The following is a 12,504-nucleotide window of genomic DNA, read 5'->3' on the forward strand; positions in this document are numbered from 1 at the left end:
CTCATACACACTACATAAAAGTTGGAAGAACCTGCTGATAATGGTCCGACCATTCAATGTGTCTGGGGCCATCCTGATTCTTCTAATTCTAATTCTCCCGACAGATGATGAACTTCAGCACCTGATCTTTTTGTTCTATATGAGATAAGCCACTGTCAGTCTATATTGGCTATATGTATGTATGTGTGTATATATATATATATATATATATATATATATATATATATATATATATATATATATATATTTGTGCTACAGCTCACCTCTAGGGTTGTGCACCCCTGCACAACTCCGGTGACCATGTGTGATAGTCAGCCTGCAGACTGGATACAGCTACCAGCAGGTAGAGGAGACGTCCAGCGCGGTTGTCAGCAGCCAAGACGATCCAGGTGCATGCAGCGGCCGCCTGGATACAAAGGAAATTCCCATACTGCGCTCCAGATGCTGCTGCCGTCATGGAACAAGACGTCCGGGCATAATCACCACCAGGGAAGCTGGGAGGTTCACACACAAGGGCCCGGGAGCAGGGGGAGTCACACACTGTTAAAGGACAGAGGAGGTGTACTCATGGCGCTCACCCAGCAGGAATGGGGATCTACACACTCCACCAGCGTGTGATGCAGGTCCGGTAGGAGATGGAAACAATCCAATAAATCCGCTGCCGCACTCACAGCCACCCCGCTACAACTTGCAGAGGGGCAGAGGATTTCAATAGAGGTAAAAAATGGCTAGATGCAGGCGCTGCGGACCAGAGGTGTAGAAAAAATAGGTATGATTTATTAATAATAAAAAGATTAATTACAAGGCACCACGCATTTCTGGGACCAATGTACAAACGACCCCTTCCTCAGGTGCTGGTTAAAATAGAACAGTGCAATGTTGTATACTAAGCTAATTGGGTACTAATCCAATCCTAGACATGTATTGTATGTGTTTTATTGAATACCACTAGGAAGTCTGTTCCTCCCCCTCCCTTTAACTTGTCCCAGAAACGCGTAGTGCCTTGTAATTAATCTTTTTATTAAAAAATCCTACCTATTTTTCTACACCTCAGGTCCGCAGCACCTCCATCTAGTTATTTTTAACCTCTATTGAAAGACTATTTTGGCTGAGACCTTCTTATAGAACACGGGAATTTACGTGAAGTCAGGAGATGGTTGTTGGCTAAATAATGGTTTGGTCGACAGCTAATGTGTATGGGGGCTTTTACTTTTAGGACAGTAAGAAACATAATGTCATTACCAATAGGGTACAAGTTAATCCTTGTCTCTCTAGTGCACTATTGTAACAACTTCTTATATCTTGCCTGTGGAGAAACCTTTCTTAAGGTGGTGTCACACACAGCGACAACGACGTCGCTGCTACGTCACCATTTTCTGTGACGTAGCAGCGACGTCCCGTCGCTGTGTGTGACATCCAGCAACGACCTGCCCCTGCTGTGAGGTCGCCGGTTGTTGCTGAATGTCCTGCTTCGTTTTTTGCTCGTCGCTCTCCCGCTGTGAAGCACACATCGCTGTGTGTGACAGCGAGAGAGCGATGAACTGAAGCGAGCAGGGAGCAGGAGCCGGCGTCTGACAGCCTGCGGTAAGCTGTAACCATGGTAAACATCGGGTAACCAAGAAGCCCTTTCCTTAGTTACCCGATATTTACATTAGTTACTAGCACCACGCTCTCACGCTGCCAGTGCCGGCTCCCTGCACACGTAGCTGGAGTACACATCGGGTTAATTACCCGATGTGTACTCCAGCTACGTGAGCAGGGAGCCGGCACTGGCAGCGTGAGAGCACACCGCTTAGCGCTGGCTCCCTGCACACGTAGCCGGAGTACACATCGGGTAATTAACCCAATGTGTACCCTGGCTAGGAGAGCAGGGAGTCAGCGCTAAGCGTGTGCGCTGGTAACCAAGGTAAATATCTGGTAATGGTTACCCGATATTTACCTTAGTGCAGCATGGCTTCCACAGCGACGCGTGTCGTTATGATCGCTGCTGCGTCTGCTGTGTTTGACAGCTAAGCAGCGATCATAACAGCGACTTACTAGGTCGCTGTTGCGTCACAGAAAATGGTGACTTAACAGCGATGTCGTTGTCGCTATGTGTGAACCCAGCTTTACATGAGAAAAGGTAAACTGAGTGTTTTCCATCAGACGGTAAATCTTCTGTCTGATAACGTGCTTCTGATCGTTGATAGCACATAATATAGCTCTCATTTGTAGTTTATAAGTCAATTTCTTTTTCCTTACATTATCCTTTTAAATGTATTTCAGAGGCTGGAGGAGGATCAGCATAATCAGGAGAGGTTCCTTCAAGAAGAGGAAAGGATACGCTCCCTTGAGTCCCAAGTGTCTGAGCTATCTGAGCTCTTGGGTGCAGCTGAGACATCGAAACAGAGGGATCAAGTTGCTATTCGTAAACTGCGAGAACGCCTTTTGCAGCTTGAAACTGAGAACAAAACTATTGCAATGGCCACCTCAATGCATCCTTCACCTGAAATCCTTGTCATGAAATCGTCAGTTGGTGAGGACGTGGATGATGGTCCAGAGCAGCGTGGATCTGCTCTATTTTACCAGCAAGAGCTTCAGCAGGTGAAAGAAGAGTTTGAGCGTTACAAATCTCGAGCTCAGGGAGTGCTGAGAACAAAAGGGGCACGCGAAGGAGAGCTGGAAGCTGGAAAGCAGAAGCTAGCAGAGTTAAAAGAAAAATATCTCAACCTCAGACTTTCTTCTGAGGAAGCAGAGAATAAACACAAAGCAGAAATGGAGGCTGCTCGCAAGGAATATATGCTATTAGCTCAGACTCACAGGCAGGAGCTTGAACAAGTGCGCAAAGAAAGTCGGGAGAATATGGCACGAATGGAGGAAGAGTTAAGACAGCACAGAGAGCGTGTCTTGGCTGTACTTAATGAGAAGGAGCAAGAACTGGAAAGGTTGAGAGAAACTAAGATACCTGCTGGCATATGTCCACCATTTACAGACCCTTTGGAAAATGGGTTAGAGCTTCCTCCGAACAACTCATCAGCTTTTCTGGTATATGTAGATCAGCTATCTCGAAAAGAAGCAGAGATTGGGAGTCTGCGGCGCAGAAAACATGAACTCGAGGCAGAACTGCAAAGCATGCAGGAACGGTTAGCAATGAAACACGAGGAGTCCCATACTCTACGTCAGCAGGTTGATAAGGCTATGCGTGACAGAAGCAGAGAGGGGGCAAACCTGGAATATCTAAAAAATGTTTTGCTAGGGTTCTTGACTCTTACGGATCCTCTTGGTAGACAACATACGTTAAGCGCACTCCTGACAGTCCTGCATTTCTCCCCAGAAGAAAGAAATGCAGCCCTTAGAGCGCAGGATGGGAGCAGGTGGTGGGCAGCTACCAAAAGGTGATCTAAAGTCTTACATAGCGGAAAGTATTAAAGTATTGTCAATGACAACACCTTTTACAAGTGATTTTGACATTTTCTGAATTTTATCTTAGGACCATAAATGACACATGATAAAAAAGGATAATTGAAAAATTCTCTGTAAAGACTGAACTAGAACGGAAACCATTTTTATTATTATGTAACTCTATAAAATATGAAAACAACATTCTGCACCCTCCTTCACGAAGCTATGTGTTAGTATACTGTATGGGCACAACTGTAAGCAGTATTCTACAGCATAGCTTAACTAGAGTACTTTGTTTTAGATGATAAATACTTAATTGGGTCGTAAAGCACCCATCCACATTCGACTAACTTTGACCAATCTTGCTGATACCAGCGGTCACAGCCGGCAGATTATGTGGGAGCCTCCCAACTCTCCCCCAAGAGATGACGTCGGAAGAGATAAGGATCCGGCGTGTCCAATTTCAGAATGCCAATCCTTTTGTTCTTGGTGAGTTATGCTCTAAAGGAGACTGGCAGTGGCTCTCTCATAACAATAACAAGAGCGCTTCTGTGTGGAGCAGTTGGGAGCGCTAACTGGCTAACAGCTCTTTTGTGTATGGGTGCTTTAAGCTTTTAAGCTGACCATACATGTGTTTACCTGCAGATCATTGGTAGAACCAGCCTTAATTAGTAACATCAGCAGTTAATCCTTTATCTTTACCACCACAGACTTCATACAATCGGCAGATTCTACCAATGGGCTACAAATATATATCTCATGTCTATGGTCCGCTTAAAAATACAGCTACAATTTTCTCATTTAAAATATTATCATACCTTAGTTTGTGATCTCTATCACCCTAGTATACTAGAAATTAAGTTATTAACAGCAAATGAAGTGTCAAACGATGGAAAGTTACTACCCTACTTCAATACGACTTTAATTCTGTAACATCTACATCGCCATGAATGAATTAAATTGTGCTACTAAGACCCCCTTCACACATCAGTGAAAAACACATACGCACCTTTATCATGTCAGTGAAAAACGTATGTCCCTCCGTGTGCCATGATGTAGCACACGTGTGATCTCGGTGTGTTATCCGTGATAATACACGGAGATCAGACACTTATACTCACCTATCCGCGGCTGCTCTTGGTGGTACTGAAGTCACAAGTGATATTGTGTCCGGATGGCCCTGTCTCCCATCTGCAGCTACTTCCTGGTTAGCATAATTAGCCGGCCTGGAAGCAGGAGACAGCAGCGGCTGAAGATAGCATCGCTGGAGACGGGTGAGTTTAACAAGCTTTTTATTTTAAATGTACATGTTTTTTCTGGTACGTGCTTCACGGATCACACCACAGTGTGGTCCGTAGGACATCAGTGATGCCGGAAAAAAACGGACTTCTCTCTGTACGGAGCACACGGACATGCGTGTACGCCGCACGGAAACAAGTCAGTGAGAAATCACTGATGTGTGCGCAGACCCATTGATTTAAATGGGTCTACGTATGTCCGTGATTCTGGTATGTATAAAAACTGCAACATAAGTACCAGAATCACTGACGTGTGAAAGGGGCTTAAGACAGATGCATAAAATTGGTAACCTAATGTTGACATTTTACTTAATAAAATCGAATGGGGATGTGCCTATTCTGCAAGTTTTTCTTATTTACATTTTATTAAAGCTAAAAAGATTAGGGGGAGTGAATCACGGAGTCTATAGACCCACATAGAAAATCATTGAACTGTTTCTGCATCTTATAAGAGTTTCCCAGTATTTATATAAAAAAAAAATATGGAAAGGAAAGCACGTGATTAAAAACAAAAAAAACCTTTTTCTCACTTGGTAAATCTGCTACTCAGGTGGTCCTGCTGGAACCTTTAATGGCTGTCCTACAGTGATGGTGGTCTGCATGTCACCACAGCAGCCAGTCACCGGCAAACAACTAAGGCCCATGATTGTAACTTTCATGTAACACAATTTGCACAATCGTCATATTCCAAAAAAGATGCCCAACCATGGCAGAAATATCTGAAGTTATTGTGTAGACCGAGACTGAATGAATAGACTTGTTTCTAAATTCAGTTGTGCAAAAAGTGTTGTAAAATAAAAAGATCTTTGTTAGTTAATGTAAAGTAAAAAAAAATGCTTTGGAAACCCCCCCCCCAAAAAACAACAACCTGATGAAATGTGCATACTAAAGGCCATGTCAGCATATCTGTAAACCTAATAAACGGTCATCTGAATTTAATACACAATGGTTTGTGTGTCTGTATAGAAAAGCTGTTCACAGGTTTATGACCAGTATTAAAGGGGTTGTTCAGATTAAGAAGAAAAGTCTGCAGACACTCTGTGACTTCCAGATCGCACAGTGTTCGGATTGTCATGATGCCCTCTTATTCTCCGTATGGATGGACTGTCACATGATTGTATATACGCGATTTGTATACTGAAAGTCTCACGCCAACTAGACTCTTCTCTGCTAGAACATTGAGAAGTGGAGCTGTAGGGGGGAAAAAGCGCAATAGGGTCTTACCCGGTATGAGGGAAGACAGACAGAACAGAAAGATACAAACTCACCTGGTAGGGTTGTGCCAGTCACAACCCCCTATGATCGCATGTGAGTGTTTTTATGTGGTCTAGCAGTGACCCCGGAAAGCAGGTTATCATATAAATGAAATAGAAAACCGGTTTTAAATAGTTTCATAGTTTCATAGTTTTTAAGGTTGAAGGGAGACTCTAAGTCCATCTAGTTCAACCCGTAGCCTAACATGTTGATCCAGAGGAAGGCAAAAAAAACCCAATGTGTCAAATAAGCTCCAATGGGGAAAAAAATTCCTTCCTGACTCCACATACGGCAATCAGACTAGTTCCCTGGATCAACACCCTGTCATAAAATCCAATATACATAACTGGTAATATTATATTTTTCAATTAATGCGATCAGGCTCTGCTTAAATTTTACTTGTGAATCCCTCAATACAACATCATACGGCAGAGAGCTCCATAGTCTCACTGCTCGTACAGTAAAGAGTCCTCATCTGTGATTATGATTAAACATTCTTTCCTCAAGACGTAGCGGATGCCCCCGTGTTCCAGTCGCAGGCCTAGGTGTAAAGAGATCTTTGGAAAGGTCTCTGTACTGTCCCCTCATATATTTATACATTGTGATTAGATCCCCCTAAGCCTTTGTTTTTCCTAACTAACTAACCCCAAGTTTAATAACCTGTCTTGGTATTGCAGCCCACCCATTCCTCTAATAATCTTGGTCGCTCTTCTATCTACCTGTAAGATTATGCTATTTATAACCTTCTATACTTTTGCTAACAAGAAATGCATCCATTCCTCTCTTAAATTCATTCAGTGAGTTGGCCATCACCACTTCCTCAGGAAGAGAGTTCCAGAGCCTCACTGCTCTTACCGTGAAGAACCCTCTTCTATGCTGATGTAGGAATTTTCTTTCCTCCAATCGAAAAGAATGCCCCCTTGTTCTTGTCATAGTCCTTGGTACAAACAGATCATGGGAGAGATCTCTATATGGCCCTCTGATATATTTGTACATATTTATTAGGTCTCCCCTAAGTCTTCTCTTTTCTAGAGTAAATAGACCTAATTTTGATAACCTTTCCGTGTATTGTAATGCACCCATTCCATTTATTATTTTAGTAGCCCGCCTCTGAACCCTTTCAAGTTCAGTAATGTCTTTCTTCAGCACCGGCGCCCAAAATTGCACACAAGACTCCAAGTGTGGTCTGACTAGTGATTTGTACAGAGGGAGAATGATGTTTTCATCTCGTGCCCCCAGACCTCTTCTAATGCATCCCATCACCCTATTTGCTTTGGTGGCTGCTGCCTGACACTGGGCACTCCAATTTAGATTCTTATTCACTAAGATGCCTAAGTCTTTTTCCATGTCTGATTTCCCCAGCAGTTTCCCATTTAGTAAGTAATCGTAGCATCTGTTTCTCCTTCCCATGTGCATAACCTTACACTTATCTGTGTTAAACCTCATTTGCCATTTTTCAGCCCAATTCTCCAATTTACTCAAGTCCATCTGTAGTTGCAAACTGTCCTCCTTTGTGCTAACTACCTTACATAGTTTTGTATCATCTGCAAATACTGATATTTTACTCTGTAAACCATCCACCAGATCATTAATAACTATATTAAATAGTAGGGGGCCCAATACAGACCCCTGTGGCACCCCACTAGTAACCCTGGCCCAATCTGAGTATGCACCATTAATAACCACTCTTTGTTTTCTACCACTAAGCCAGCTACCTACCCATCTACACACATTTTCCCCGAGCCCAAGCTTTCTCATTTTACTTAGCAGTCAGCAGTATTGAATATTGGTACCACATTTGCTAGCCGCCAATCCAGTGGAACAGACTCAGTTTCTATAGAGTCTTTAAATAAAAGGAATAGAGGCCTGTCTATCACATTACTTAACTCCCTTAATACCCGAGGGTGAATGCCATCAGGGCCTGGTGATTTGTCAATTTTAATGTTACTAAGTCGGTTCTGCACTTCTTCCTGGGTTAGGCAGGTCATACTTAATGGGGCATTTACATGATCACTCTGCATTTCCCCTGGCATATGCTTTTCCTGTGTGAACACAGTTGAGAAAAAAGTATTTAAAACATTTGTTTTTCCCACATCGCTTTCTATGATTTTACCCTCATTATTCTTTAAAGGGCCAACACCATCAATTTTAATCTTTTTTCTGTTTATATAATTAAAGAATAGTTTGGGATTTGCTTTGCTTTCCTTAGCAATGAGTCTCTCAGTCTCTACTTTTGCTAAATATATTTGTTTTTTACACATTTTATTTTTTTCTCTATATATTTTTAATGCTTCCTCGCTGCCTTCTTGTTTTAGCTTTTTAAATGCCTTTTTCTTATTATTCATTGCCCCTTTTACATCCTTATTAAGCCACATTGGTTTTCTCCTGTTCCTAGCCCTTTTATTTCTGTATGGTATGGCTAGCTCGCAGTGGGTGTTTAATACCGATTTAAAAATTTCCCACTTATTTTCTGTGCTCCCATTTTTGAGGACATTGTCCCAATCAATTTGGCGAAGGTCTTCTCTAAGTTGATCAAACTTTGCTTTCCTGAAATTCAGCGTTTTTGTAACCCCCCTCCAAGGCACCTTACTAAAGGACAAGTGGAATTGTATTATATTGTGGTCACTATTCCCTAGGTGCCCATCCACTCGTACGTCTGTTATTCTATCTGGCCTGTTGCTTAAAATTAAGTCCAGAAGGGCTGCCCCTCTAGTTGGGCCCGGCACAAGTTGGGACAGATAATTATCCTTAGTTACTGACAGAAACCGGTTTCCTTTCTGAGATACACAGGTTTCAGTTTCCCAGTCTATATCGGGGTAATTGAAGTCCCCCATAATAATCACCTTATTGTGATTTGCTGCTTTGTCTATTTGTTTCAATAATACATTTTCAGTGGTTTCTGTTATATTTGGTGGCTTATAACAAACCCCTATGAGGATTTTATTAGTTTTCCCTCCTTGTATCTCCACCCATAGAGACTCCACCTCTTCATTTCCCTCTTGAATATCTTCTCTTAGTCTGGGCTTTAAACTGGACTTTATATATAGACAGACTCCACCCCCTTTCCTTTTTTTACGATCCCTCCTAAACAATTCATATCCTTGCAGGTTAGCCGCCCAGTCATAACTATCATCTAACCATGTCTCAGTTATTCCTACTATGTCGTATTTCTCCTCATACATTACCAGCTCCAGTTCCTCCATCTTATTGGTCAGGCTTCTTGCCGCGCTAAAAAACACAGATGCTGTAGATAAAGAGATTTCCTTTATTTCACAGTTCTACGCGTTTCAGAGACATCTCCGTCTCCTTCCTCAGGAAATCATATGATTTCTTTTCCTGAGGAAGGAGACGGAGATGTCTCTGAAACGCGTAGAACTGTGAAATAAAGGAAATCTCTATCTACAGCATCTGTGGTTTTTAGCGCGGCATTTAAAACCGGTTTTCTATTTGATTTATATTGAGAAGTGGAGGGGAGTCTAGTCGGTATGTGACCGCAAGTACGCAAATGGCATGCAAGTGGTTACATGACTGCCCACCCACATGGGGAATGTAGGGAGATTGTGACTGAACACTGCCGTATTCTTACCATGTGCAAAGTGACTAGTGGTTGGTTTATTTTAGACTGGATAACCCCTTTTACCACTTATTTGCTTTTTAGTATTTGCCTTTCTTCATGTACACACAGGTGTATCAATTACTTCCTATTTTTTTAAGATTACAGGTAGTTTAATGCCACATTATTAAAGAGTGATAGTTACCCCAGTGCTGGCGTAGAAGCACATTCTTTTTCATGTCATGTAAAGGACTGATTGAACATTTTAAACTTGGAGAGATCCTTATTGATACCATGAGAACTGTGTATGTATATATAATAGATATATCTTTTGCCTAGACAAGCATGCTGTGGACTCAAACAATGCAACAATATGTGTTAAATCAGCTAAAAGTAAAATTCATAAGGACCATATAATTAACAACGTATCAAAATGCATGGCGGCAGTTATATTATATTGGTCAAGTTCAACAGTACTGACCGTAATGTATTTTCACCCAACATCTAGCTCCATCCATCATGCCACTACTGGTTACAGTATTACTTAAACACTTCATTTCTTTGTCGCTCCATTGGGAGACCCAGACAATTGGGTGTATAGCTTCTGCCTCCGGAGGCCACACAAAGTATTACACTTAAAAGTGTAAAGCCCCTCCCCTTCTGCCTATACACCCCCCCGTGCATCACGGGCTCCTCAGTTTTTATGCTTTGTGCGAAGGAGGCACACATGCACGCAAGCTCCACATTTTACTCAGCAGCAGCTGCTGACTATATCAGATGGAAGAAAAGAGGGCCCATAACAGGGCCCCCGGCATGCTCCCTTCTCACCCCACTCTGGTCGGCGGTGCTGTTGAGGTACCCATTGCGGGTACATAGGCAGGAGCCACATGCTGTTTTCCTTCCCCATCCCTTAAGGGCTCTGGGTGAAGTGGGATCCTAATCGGTCTCCAGGCACTGGGACCGTGCTCCCTCCGCAGCCCCTGGGGAATCTGCTGGACAGGAGCCGGGTATCGTCAGGGACAAGGCCCTGCTACTGTGAGGTACTCTGTGTCCCCTTGGGGACGGCGCATGGAGCGCTTGTGTTATACACGCTGCAGCACTGCTGGGTGTGTTAGTGCGCCGGGACTACCGCGCTGACCGCGCTTGTTTGCCGGCCGCGCTTATAACTTTAGTCCCCGGCTTCTGCGGCCTAGTACCGCATACTCCCGCCCCCGGGCCTGCCAGTCAGGGGAAGGGAGGGACGCTGCACTGGACGTCAGTGCTGAGGGCTGGAGCATACTTTGTATCCTCCTCCCCCCTCACTGAGCACCGTGGGGCACCAGATTCCCGCACTTTCTAGGGCACGCCCACGGCCCCCTCCTCCTCACAGAACGCCGGCAGCCATTCCTGTCAGCACTGCTGAAGCTGGAGAGGAGAGACAACACGGCTCTGGGAGGCCCAGGCAGGGAATCTGGTGGTCACACAACCGCTTTGGGCGGTCGGTAAGCCGCACCTGTTACTAGGTGCTGGCCCCCCTGGGTGCCGAAGTGTGTATATATATATATATATATGCTTATATGCTATACATTTACTCTGTACGGTCGCACTGTTGGTTTTTGGCTATATACCCTCCCGGATTGTTCTCAGAGGAGACAACAGCATGTCGTCCGCAAAAAGCAAGGGTGCCAAAGCACAGGCTTACTTTGCAACCTGTACCTCATGTGCGGCTATGCTACCGGCAGGTTCCACCTACCCTCATTGTGTGCAATGCTCGGCCCCTGTGGCACTTACTCAGCCGGAGCCTCTGCCACTGGTGGCCCAGGTGGAACCACCTGCTACCACTGTCCAGGTGACAGGGACGGAGTTTGCAGTATTCGCTGACAAACTTTCTGAGTCTATGGATAAATGGTCGGCTAAGATACTAGAAGCCTTGCAGTCCAGACCGGTAACACAGGCCCCGGGCACTGTTGAATCATTGACCCCAGGCCCCCCTCGGTTGGAGCAACAAAGTGCTCCTGGGGTGACTCATAGGTCCCAAGGTGAGGTCTCCGACACGGACCGCAGTCCCAGACCGCCTAAGCGGGCTCGCTGGGAGCTTCCCTCGACTTCATCACACTGCTCAGGGTCTCAGCAGGAGGACTCTCTAGAGGATGAAGCGGAGGTGGCAGATCAGGATTCTGATCCTGAGGCCGCTCTCAACCTAGATACACCTGAAGGAGACGCCATAGTGAATGACCTTATAGCGTCCATCAATCAGATGTTGGATCTTTCTCCCCCAGCTCCTCCAATTGAGGAGTCAGCTTCTCAGCAGGAGAAATTCCGTTTTAGGTTTCCCAAGCGTACAATGAGTACGTTTCTGGATCACTCCGACTTCAGAGAGGCAGTCCAGAAACACCGAGCTTGTCCAGATAAGCGCTTTTCTAAGCGCCTTAAGGACACACGTTATCCCTTCCCCCCTGACGTTGTCAAGGGTTGGGCTCAGTGTCCCAAGGTGGATCCTCCAGTCTCCAGACTGGCGGCTAGATCCATAGTTGCAGTGGAAGATGGGGCTTCACTCAAAGATGCCACTGACAGACAGATGGAGCTCTGGTTGAAATCCATCTATGAAGCTATCGGCGCGTCCTTTGCTCCGGCATTCGCAGCCGTATGGGCTCTCCAAGCTATCTCAGCTTGTCACTCGGAGATTAATGCAGTCACACGTGCCTCTGCTCCGTAGGTGGTGTCCTTAACCTCTCAGGCGTCGGCGTTTGCGTCCTACGCCATTAATGCTGTCCTGGACTCTGTGAGCCGTACGGCGGTAGCATCCGCCAATTCGGTGGCAGTCCGCAGGGCCATGTGGCTACGTGAATGGAAGGCAGACTCTGCTTCCAAAAAGTTTTTAACCGGTTTGCCATTTTCTGGCGACCGCCTGTTTGGTGAGCGTTTGGATGAAATCATTAAACAATCCAAGGGAAAGGACTCATCCTTACCCCAGTCCAAACCAAACAGACCTCAACAACGGAAGGTACAATCGAGGTTTCGGTCCTTTCGGCCCGCGGG

The 12,504-nt window shown here is 44.8% G+C and overlaps 1 protein-coding gene across 2 annotated transcripts in view; it reads left to right on the plus strand.

The window, feature by feature from the left end:
- The window catches only part of GCC1 (GRIP and coiled-coil domain containing 1), a 28,423-nt gene extending 22,811 nt beyond the window's left edge, over positions 1-5,612 (plus strand). For both annotated transcript variants that reach the window (XM_075345410.1, XM_075345411.1), the window contains exon 4: positions 2,266-5,612. In XM_075345410.1, coding sequence (XP_075201525.1) covers positions 2,266-3,378 — 1,113 coding nt within the window. In that variant the 3' untranslated portion in view covers positions 3,379-5,612. The remainder of the gene's footprint in view (positions 1-2,265) is intronic.
- The last annotated feature ends 6,892 nt before the right edge of the window (positions 5,613-12,504 follow it).

This window comes from Anomaloglossus baeobatrachus, chromosome 4 (genome assembly GCF_048569485.1).
Source record: "Anomaloglossus baeobatrachus isolate aAnoBae1 chromosome 4, aAnoBae1.hap1, whole genome shotgun sequence".
NCBI lineage: Eukaryota > Metazoa > Chordata > Amphibia > Anura > Aromobatidae > Anomaloglossus > Anomaloglossus baeobatrachus.